Source organism: Oncorhynchus mykiss, chromosome 8 (genome assembly GCF_057628025.1).
Source record: "Oncorhynchus mykiss isolate SJ-2025 chromosome 8, ASM5762802v1, whole genome shotgun sequence".
Lineage (NCBI taxonomy): Eukaryota > Metazoa > Chordata > Actinopteri > Salmoniformes > Salmonidae > Oncorhynchus > Oncorhynchus mykiss.
In genome coordinates, this window is record NC_143029.1 from 35,904,071 (window position 1) to 35,915,620 (window position 11,550).

Sequence of the window (11,550 nt, forward strand, 5' to 3'; positions counted from 1 at the left end):
TGAACCAAGAAACTGCTGTGTGAACAAATAAACTGTTTGCGACTCGCTCAATTTATCCATCTCTTGCTGTCTCTTTCTCTCTGATTGCGTCCCAAATGGCAACCTATTCCTGATATAGTGAGCTACTTTTAACCAGGGCCCTAAAGAGAATGTGATGCCATTTGAGACACAGCCCACTCTCAACTGAGTCAGGTGACATCCTGTTGTATTATAAGTGACATCATCACACTCAAAAACCTGACCGGTGGGCCAAAGAGGTTCCATCACATGTCCCAGTCACCATAGAGAGATGTTCCACCCTTCTAGGGACATTGTGCCTGACAACACACCACCAGTATACCAGTCATTTCAAATTCCATTCCAAATGCTTTTAGCCTCACAAAAAGCTTATAAAGGCTTGCAAATTGTGCCATTAGATGCATGTAATCTGTTATTAAAGCATCTCCATGTTGCTCTTAAGGAGATTTGAGATTTTTTTTTAATACTAATGGTGCGTTGGTATAAAGACTGGGGGGTGTTTTGTTGGCTGGCTGTACTGCAGTCTGTCTGTATAATCCACGTTGAAAGGTCTCCAAGCTAAATGGACGCTGCATTTGAAAAAATAACTAGGCATTAACATGCAGAAAGCCCTGATACTCAAATGTCTTTTAACATTGATTTATTTTTTTATTTTTTACATATGTCAGAATATTAAAAACCTGTAATCAGCTTTCAGCTTTGTGAGTTTTTTTCTCTCTGGAATAAAGAAGACAATGTTGATATATTTGGCTGACATTTGTAACCCCATCAATATGGTTAAAAAAGCCATGCAAACCTAATTCTAAACCACTAAACCTAATTCAAACAACTAAAAAGTCATTACAATTTACAGTCATAGTTATCTACACTTACACACTATTTACTTATATAAAGTTCATTGTTATTGGGGAGATTTATGTACAGATTACCATAACCTTTTTCTAAGAATTGAGAGAAAGGCATGCCATTCTTGAGTATATTTTATTATATTTCCAAGAAAATCTATTCACTAAGGTTAGAATATTCCTTCTCTCATGTAAAAAGTGTCACCAAAACCACCACACACAAACACAAAGGCTTATTGAAAAAACAAGCATCAGTTTGACATAAAAGATTGTTTTCATTTTTTATACCTAACATAAGTATGACATGTGAATGGTCACACGTGCATCCTTGGACAACCCCTGAGTATGGTTGGCTCTAGGTTGCCTGAAATTAGCACCAACAGAAGGTGTACACTGCTATCATTTTGAACTACACTTGAGGAAGTGCATTTTGGAACTCTCGGACCCTTACAGAATATGCAGCCATATTCCATTTACAGTAATGGATCAGCACCAAGTCACAGTCAAGGGGAGAAAACGTGACTGGGGAACTCCCCTGTAGTGCCAATCAAACCAAACTATGAGTGGGTTTTGTGTGTATAGCCTATCCTACCTGTTGGTTGAACTTGGTTATGGGGACATGGAATTGTAGTTTCAGTCATGTCACACTCAAATATGACAATTGATCAGTCTCTTATACTACAGATATGTTATGTTATGTTATGTCACACATATTAAGATACTTCATTAATGAATGTGTAATGTAAAAGGCATTTCCTTCACCATTAATTACAACCAACCTAACCAATCATTCATTCTTCACTGTTTTGTGCAGTCGCTGTTTTTCTCCTAATGTTCCCTATTTTGCACTTTGTCTTATTAAAGCATCACGTCACATTCTGTCACATTAAAATAGGCATTGAATCGCATAAGTGTATGTCTGTCTGTCTGTCTGTCTGTCTGTCTGTCTGTCTGTCTGTCTGTCTGTCTGTCTGTCTGTCTGTCTGTCTGTCTGTCTGTGTCTGTGTCTGTGTCTGTGTCTGTGTGTGTGTGTCGGGGTGTGTGTGTGTGTGTGTGTGTGTGTGTGTGTGTGTGTGTGTGTGTGTGTGTGTGTGTGTGTGTGTGTGTGTCTGTGTGTCTGTGTCTGTGTCTGTGTGTCTGTGTGTCTGTGTGTGTGTGTGTGTGTGTGTGTGTGTGTGTGTGTGTGTGTGTGTGTGTGTGTTGCCTGTATCATGGTTATTAACCATTTACCATATTCCCCAACCGTCAAATAGTACGTCCCATATACAACACAGAGACACTATTGTTTCATGAAGTCAAATTAGATTCCATGTTTGTTGATGTAGATGAATGATGTATGTTGATGTGATGCTGTCACTGCCTGTATCCCTGGGAATGTAGGACAACATAAACAATAGTCTTTAGTTTAGTTCTCACAAACAACAAGGCTGTTCATTTATTTTTTTAAAGAGGTTCTATTCTATATAAAACAACACTTGTATACATGTTTTAACGGTGTTATTGTAGACACCTGCGTTTGCTGCATGAATGGGAACTGGTAGATTTTCTAATTAAAAAGGATGTTACAATATTATGGTTTATGGGGGGGGGGGGGGGGCAGGGGGGGCGATACAAACCAAATACTGATGATATCATTGATTATCAATGATTGATTTAATATTGATAGCTCACATGGGAGAAACTAGGCTACTACTTTTCCCAATTCCGATATCAAATGTCAGAATATTCCTAAACCATAGTAGCCTTTTTTACTGCATGGATAAATATCACTGCAGCAGAAAATCGAAAAATATAAAACCTTTGAGATTTTTTTCACATTTTTATTGTCAAACCATGAAAAGATGCTCAAATTCACAAAACCCATAAAAGTTTTGACAAAGCTTCCTATCATAGCCTATTTTATTTTATTGCAATGCGTGTAAAATTCCCTGGGCGCGCGGCTAAGTGCCTGTCTGCCTGATGTCGCTGAGGGGAAGCCCTATTTTGCTTCTCGAGGGCCGTTAGTCCAGCCAAGAGAGTTGGGCCTCGTTTCCCAGTTGAGGTGTGATTTAAATATTACGATGATGGTACCAGTTGCATCGTTATTTATGAGTGTTTCCCAAACAAGCACGTAGAGAGAACGTTAGCTAAGTGCGTCGTTGGTTAGACCATGTGTTGCTACTGACAGAATCTGTCACTCCCTGATCTGTTTCACCTGTCCTTGTGATTGTCTCCACCACCTCCAGGTGTCGCTTATTATCCCCGGTGTATTTATCCCTGTGTTTCCTGTCTCCCTGTGCCAGTTCGTCTTGTCCGTTCAAGTCAACCAGCGTGGTTTTCCCCGTGCGCCCTCTTTTTCCTATTCTCTTCTCTTTTGCTAATCCTCCCAGTTTTGACCCTTGCCTATTTCTGGACTCTGTACCTGCCTGCCTGACCAAACCTCGAGCCAGCCTGCCACACTGTGGTGGCTACTTTGAAGAAACTCAAATATACAATCTATATTTTGATTTGTTTAACACTTTTTTGGTTACTACAGGATTCCATGTGTTATTTCATAGTTTTGATGTCTATTATTCAACAATGTGAAAATATAGAAAAACCCTGGAATGAGGTGTCTCAACTTTTGACTGGTACTGTATATTTCAATCATATCGTGTTTTATTTTGTCACTAGTCTACTGTCTGTATTTTTTTTGCTTCAGTATGTTCCCATGAAATAAGGGCAGATATACTCCTCAGCACCCCCTCAGACAATCCCGCAGGGGAAGAAACCAGATGTGGAGGTCTTGGGCTGGTGACGTTGGGAGGCCGTTAATGGTAGAAAAAATTACATCAAATTATTTGGCAACAGCTCTGAAGGACATTCCTGCAGTCAGCATGCCAATTGCATGCTCCCTCAAAATGTAAGACATCTGAGGCATTGTTGTGAGACAACTACACATTTTAGTTGCCTTTTATTGTCCCCAGCACAAGGTGTACCTGTGTAATGATCATGCTGTTTAATCAGATTATTGATATGCCACACCTGTCAGGTGGATGCATTATCTTGGCCAAGGAAAAATGCTCAGTAACAGGAATGTAAACCAATTTGTGGACCAAATTTGAAAGAAATCTGTGTGTATGAAAATTCCTGGGATTTTTTATTTTATCTCCTGACACAGGACCAACACTTTACATGTTGAGTTTATATTTTTGTTCAGTGTAATATGTTGTGTTTGGTATGGTTACTTAATGCAAAAACTAAAGGAGGGTGGATGGGTTGGTGTAACGGATGTGAAACCGCTAGCTTAGTTAGCGGTGCGCGCTAAATAGCGTTTCAATCGGTGACGTGACTTGCTCAGACCTTGAAGTAGTAGTTCCCCTTGCTCTGCAAGGTCCGCGGCTTTTGTGGAGCGATGGGTAACGATGCTTCGAGGGTGACTGTTGATGTGTGCAGAGAGTCTCTGGTTCGCGCCCGGGTATGGGCGAGGGAACGGTCTAAAGTTATACTGTTACATTGGCATATAACGCGAACGTCTAGCAACCCGAAGGCTGCGAGTTCGAATCTCATCACTAATTAGCAACATTTCAACTACTTAGCATGTTAGCTGACCCTGACCTTATCCCTTTAACCTCACTGCCAAACGTAACCTTACCCCAACCCCTAACCTAGCTAATGTTAGCAAGCTCGCTAACCTTAGTCACCATGCCATAATGCATAACATATTTTACGTTTTGCAAATATGTAAAATATAATACAAATTGTAATTTGTAACATATCATACAAAATGGGTGATGGACATTCCCAAATGAATACATACCATATGAAACGTATGATATCATACTAAATGGAGTGTCTCGGATTTACATAGCCTACAGAATAATATAAAATGCTCCAAGACCAGGTCGCCCCCACTTCATCTACACTGATTGAAGTGGATGTAATAAGGGATCATATTGTCACACCCTGATCTGGTTCACCTGTCCTTGTGATTGTCTCCACCCCCTCCAGGTGTCGCTTATTATCCCAGTGTATATATACTTGTGTTTTCTGTCTCTGTGACAGTTCGTCTTGTTTGCCAAGTCAACCAGTGGTTCTTTCCCCAGTCGCGGTTTGTTTCTAGTCCTCCTGGTTTCAATCCTTGCGTGTCCTGACTCTGAACCCGCCTGCCTGACCACTCTACCTGTTCTGCATACCAGCCTGCCTATCCCCTTGTACTGTTTTTGGACTCAGATCTGGTTTCTGACCCCTGCCTGGCCTGACCTTGAGACTGCCTAGTGTCTGGTACTGTTTGGTCTGACCTGGTTTATGAACTCTTGCCTGACCTGCATTTTGCCTACTCCCTTTATTATAATAAATATCGGAGCTCTACCATCTGCCTCCTATGTCTACACTTGGGTCTCGCCTTGTTCCCTTATACATAGCTTTCATCCGGATTCACCTGGTCAGTCTGTCACGGAAAGAGCAGGTGTTCCTAAAGTTTTGTACACTTATAGCCTATTTATCTTTAACGTAGTCATCTCGGTTTTAATCTGAAGCATCGTTTTATCTTTCACTTATTTGATAACAATTGCAAATCGCAACTTTGTATTTGTAGTCAACTTCGTTCTGATATCTGCGGTCAGAGACATACCTAGCCTAAACATCTTGGTTCTATGTTTCGCAGACATCATTGTGAATAAAGTGACGCGGAAGGGCGAAACATCTAACAATGCAATTTGGCTGTGGCTCTCTCAGGTGTGCGAAGGTTTTTAAGATCAACGTGAGTAAAAAGGCTATGGGGAAACAGATCGGCTACTAAAGATGCATTGTAATATGGTTCTAACAATTATATTAACGGTACGAAGGCTCTGGGAAACGAGGGCCAGTTCCTCACTCCGCAGCAGTGACCAGGGCCAAGGCAGGGTTTTAGAACTGAGTGCGAGGCTCTTTATTACCATCCACAAATGCGATGAGGGGATTAATGAAGCGTCTGCCGGACCCATATGTCCATTCATGCCGCGTGGAGCTTAATTAAAACCGAAAGCCTAGGAATGGCATGTTGCCGGAATTATAGGTCCCTCGTCCTGGGCTCCTGGCCTGGTCAAAGGAAGTAACTTGCTAGCTTAGCTACACGCTTTTAAAACATCAAATACATCCGATGTCATTTCTGAGATGTGTTGTTTCATTGTTGACATATGGTTTTTAATATTTTTCGGATATAGTAGGCCTAGCCAAATTGATTGCTGCAAAAACATGTGGTGTAGTAACATGACAAAAAAAGCTGGATCTTTCATTAGAATAGTTCTACAATAATTTGAATGATGAATTATAGCATTGACAATTAGTTTGATCTTTTTTCATGATAATCAAAGCTGTTCATTCTGCTGTCTACTAATCTTGCCAGTAGTCTCACCAAAGTTCAACATTCAGTTGAAATTCTAACTTGCTGCACGATCCATTTTTTCAAATTGTTTGGATAGCCTACATTTCCTGATGATTGACTCAGAAATAGGTGTTAGCCTAACATTTAATAATCTTAGCAGCACCGGACAATATGAATCATTTGGGGATATTTCTCAAATGACCAATTTCCACACACAATCCACCTGCCACCCTGACACCTTCTACAATGCTAAACTAGTATGGAATTTTCTAGACGCAGTGCAGACAATTTGATCAACAGACTTGGGCCATTGATTAGGCCTACTGCTATTGATTGATGTTGACTGCATTGTCTCTCCTGCTTTCAACAAGTAGCTAATTGGCTTCAACAAGTCATGAGAGCACAAGCATCCCAATTCTAAAGAATTTCCTAGCTCTTTTGCCAATAAAAAGATCAGAATTGGGCTACCTGTGTAAACGCATAAGCACATATTATACAATATATTGATCTATCATCATAGCGTGTTCATGCAGAAATAATGCTGTAAAATCAATACCTTTGTTGGTGTTGTCTTTTTACTGACCAATGCATGCTATGATTATAGACGAATTCGTTTTTTCTTCTGTCCATTTGTGGATTTAGACCAATAGCACATTGGTCCCCGTTGTAGTCCTACATTGAGATTTTATAGTTATCCACAAAAATAATGTAAAAAAGGTCAATTTCCCTTTTCTAAAAAAAATATACATAATTGCAGCAGAAAATATGTTCTCATATTTCTCTCGGATATCTTGTTTTTTCTCAAGCCGCTAACGCCACCAATTAGGCCTTTCTAACCTCATGGAAAAGAGAATTGCCCCTGTCGATTGGTGCTAATTCAAGTTCAAACTGACAACAAAACAGTTCAAACCAGCAACAGCATAGAGTGACATTGACATGGGTCATACTACTCCAGAATGTATGGTTTATACTGTGAAATATGAAATGTAGGCCTAATAGCCTAAAGTGTTTTTATACTGCGTTATTATGATTATTTCTATATGTGGTGAATGTAATAGTTAAAATTCTGACAAACACATAAAGCCTATTTTCAGTTGGGAAAATGTGCGTTTTCCTCGCCTGATTTGCTGACATCCAAGGCGGGATTTTTGCAAAGCTTTTAAAAACGTAGTCCTTTTTAGCAGACAATTTAGTGGGACTTTGAATGTTGGTTAGTGATTAAGGGCTTCTTGGAAAGCCGCTTCGTGTGAACTGGACAGTGGTTAGCTGCCCTCTGAACCAAACAAGGCCCGTCAGTGAAATGTTGGATTATCCTCCCGGAAAACGGGATTAGCATAGTTTTCCCATACTGCACATTCCTGCTACTGACACTTTAGTTGTGTGTGTGTGTGTGTGTGTGTGTGTGTGTGTGTGTTTGTGTGTCTGCGTGCTCCGAAAATTTGCTTTGGTTTGATTTAAAATAACATTGTTGAAATATGCATCATGTTTTATGTAATATGCATTATGTTCACTGAAACTCGAATGTTGCGTTGACAGAAAAAGTAACAACATCGAGGCTTAAAAAATGTACATGTTTTTATGAAGTTAAACAGGCGACACGGGATCAGTTCAAACGTTCTTTATTTGTGTGCTTGGCAGTTTGGCATAACAACCTTGAGCTGTATTTGGTCATTGATGGACACTGATGTTTCAGGCAACGTTGCTGTTCATTGACTCCGCCACTCACACTGTTTGAGAACTCCCTATTTCAACTAATATTTCATCATAATAACTTATCATTTGAAACACTTGGAATTTTTTTTTTTATCCATTCACAGCTGGGTGATCGCAGATGGGAAACTCAGAATTGCATACAAGGAATCACAGTCTCAAAAAGCTAACAATGATAGAGAAGATGAAAAACACGTAGTGGGACATTTATGAGCACACGAATACTGGTTGATTGTCTCTTGTAACTAATGTCTTATAAGCATTTTTCATAAATTAAATAGTGCATCCAGGTTCGCCTCAATGGCGCGCGCACAGAGATGTGCGGGTACACACACACACATACGCACGCACGCACAATGCTTTGATCAAAGGGCCCCTTTAGCTTGCCAACCAAGAGGAGAGGGTCGGGGAGTCGTAAGAAGCTTATGGAAAGCTGACCAATTCCACGCGCTTAACCGAGGTTTGGAACTTCTCTTGATCATTTTCTTCTTGGGTAACAATTTTGTTCCATGTCCTTGATCAAAGTTAAACAGAGTTCACTCTGAATTTTCAATAAATTAACCCAACAGGTGTGACGCAGTCAGACAGACAGACAGAGCGGCAGCTCCCCTCCTCTCCCACTGCTGCTGCTGGGGTAATAGTTTGACAGACACTAAGGCCCAGTCGTTGGAAAACGTTCCCTTTCGGCGACTCATTCACTGCCAACCTGGGCCCACCGGATTGACTGGCCTTTATTTCACCACATTGTGAAAAGATAATGTAATTCACTCATTCTTCTCACAACACCTGAAATTTCCACGACGACTGGTCTTTGTAATCCAAACAATCCGCGTTGAAGTTGAGTTTCCAGGCCGCGGCCTGGTCTTTGTAATCCAGGCAGTCTGTGGGACCGCTGAAGCCCAGTCCCGCTGCCCCATAACCCTGCGTGGCGAGGGAAGAAGCCGGGCTCAGGTGGCTGGATACCCCGTTGCTGCCCATGGGGCTCATTGTGGAGCCCGCCGTGGAGAGCTGGTGGTGCATAGGCGCCAAGTAAGACCCGCAGTCCATCCCGCTGAAATACGATGAGGATCCGGTGTAGCCCTGGCTGTATCCGGACGCCTGGGTGTAGGTCATCGGGTACGACCGTTGCATACAAGAGGAGGAGGAGGTAGAGAGTGGGTCAGAGAGAGGAGAGATGGAGGCCGGGCTCCAGATGGACACCGGTGCACTGCTGCTGCTCACGGCCGGGATTGAGGTGCTGGGGGGCGGTGTGAATTGGCCGCTGGCACCGCTCTCTGAGCTGGCTTCTCTGATGGGGGAACTTTTCTTCTTGACGGGTCTGGTCTTGCTCTGCGCGCCGCTCTGTGACTGCTGTGCCTGCTGGCGACACTTCGCCCGTCGGTTTTTAAACCATACCTGAAAGAAGGATAAATATGAAAATAAAACAATGTGTTATAGCGTTTCCTTCATGTTTTATTGCAATACAGTCATCTATACAGTGGATGCAAAAGAAAACACTGGTAGGCTTATTCACTGTGAGATGAACACTCCATCAAATGAAGAGTGGAGAAGGCACTCACTCTCTGAAGTGGCGTCTGGGTGCTTGACTTCTCAAGCCCAAATTAATGAGCTGTGTGAGTGGCCTTCTCTCAGAATCTGGATGGACGCATGTTTTTACGCAATGGCCCAGGAACTTACCTGAACACGAGACTCAGGTAGGTTGATCTTCAGGGCCACCTCCTCGCGCATGAAGATGTCTGGGTAGCGCGTCTTGGCGAACAAGTTCTCCAGAATGTCCAGCTGAGCACGCGTAAAGGTCGTCCTCTCTCGCCTCTGTTTACGAGGGGTGGCTGTATGAGGAAGAGTAAACATTCATTATAAGACTACAAATACAAACATGTTATGGCTTTAGAGGAAATTTCAGACATGGAATATTTGTCCTTTGATCAGACCTAATTTGCATAAGTTTTACAATAGTTTTACATGACTCTTGTTTGTTTAGGAACATTGCTAGTAATAATTTACATTTACACCCACAAAGACCATCAGAAAATTAGTTATGATCCCCTGAAAGTTTAGATCAAAATTAAAGCAAAATTATAATGTTTATAAAGCCAGTCGAAATTATTGATTTAAGGCCAATGATTTAAAAAAAAATCGAATTATACATTGGTTTATTTTATTTAGCCTGTTTTAGCGTATCGATCATCATTTCGAAATAGGCAAGACATTTCACAAAGACAAGCTATGCAAGAAGCCATTTTACGTTATTTTACTATTTAATGGTTGTTTGTAAGAGATGTGAAGTATTCCATGCCCTCACCTGGATAGCCGACAGACGGATGGAGTAGGTCCATCCCGGAGGCAGACAAACTCAGGCCGTTGACTGTATAAGGTGGCTGCTTCAGATAAGACATCATTCTAGCCTCCGATCGAAGGGCAAAGTTGGAGAGAATTTTGAAAACAGAAAGTTCTATAAAAATACCCTTTTAGTTGAGTCCTCAAGAGTTGGGTTCTTCTCAATTATTCTGTCCAATACCTGAACAGAGCACGACAGGAAAGAGAGAAGGTTGTTTTGGTTAGACGATAAGTCCTTGGTTTTTCGCTGGAGTCGTTACACAGTCTTTACACAGCGAGGTGAATTTAAAAAATGAGCGTCGCCCTGTACGCCCAGTGCTCTTAAAGCAGACCGGAGACCCCCAGCTGTCCTTGTGGACTGATGATGCTCTGTCTGTCTGACAAACGTACTACCCTACTCTCTCTCTCTCTCTCTCTCTCTCTCTCTCTCTCTCCCTATCTCTCTCTCTCTCTCTTTCTCACACACACACACACACACACACACACACACACACACACACACACACACACACACACACACACACACACTACCACAACCCAAAACATCCAATAATTTCATCATGCCTTCTCGGAGAACAAAACATTCTCGTTAAAATGCGCACACACATTGGGCCAAACAAGGCAAGGCGCCTATTACCATAGTACCCACATGTTAGCATCAGCCAATTGTCTCCAGAATAGACGGCATGATTGGGGGCCATTTGCAAAGACAAAGCCCGCTGTTGACCAGATAAATAATGCTGATAACAAAATAGCCTTTGGCGACAAACAAAAGAGATAATTCTGTACACCCAGAGCTCTCCATTTTCAGGCAATGAAACTAGCACGGCATCTTTAATTCTATCCATACGGCCTTTTGTCTGCTAAAACTGTTAAATCTCTTGTGGTGAAAATTAAAATGTGAACGGCAATTTAGCAAAATAACTAGAAACTTGGGGGTACTCTTCCATTATTGTAATTCCATCTGACATTATTGACACTCCCTGGGCGATTTCCACGTAATTAATAGCTCCCGGTAATTAGATTTAGGTGGTGAGACTATGGAAGAGTGTTGATTAGCAAAAACTACTTCATCTTAATCTAAACATACACCGCAATTAAGAGCCGATCATATTTCTCTCATTCGGTGGAGTCTCCTTTTTAGAGAGAGCTATTTCTTTTGGCATTAAAACGGTTCTACACGAAATTACATTTTTCTCTACATAAACGCTACTAAATAGAATTCCATACCTAATGTACCCTACAATGTAAGGGTTAATACAGGAATTATTAGATGAGTTTGTTTGTAATGAATAGGAACCAACCAACAATCTAGCC

General features: G+C 41.5%; 1 protein-coding gene across 1 annotated transcript; it reads right to left on the reverse strand.

Moving 5' to 3' along the window:
- Window positions 1–7,785: 7,785 nt before the first annotated feature.
- LOC110529854 (homeobox protein OTX2-like) lies at window positions 7,786–10,821 on the reverse strand. The gene is made up of 3 exons (XM_021612459.3): window positions 10,199–10,821; window positions 9,574–9,725; window positions 7,786–9,291 (listed from the first exon to the last, which is right to left on the reverse strand). The coding sequence occupies exons 1-3, from the start codon at window positions 10,293–10,295 to the stop codon at window positions 8,674–8,676; spliced, it is 867 nt and encodes a 288-aa protein (XP_021468134.1). The 5' UTR covers window positions 10,296–10,821; the 3' UTR covers window positions 7,786–8,673.
- Window positions 10,822–11,550: the final 729 nt, after the last annotated feature.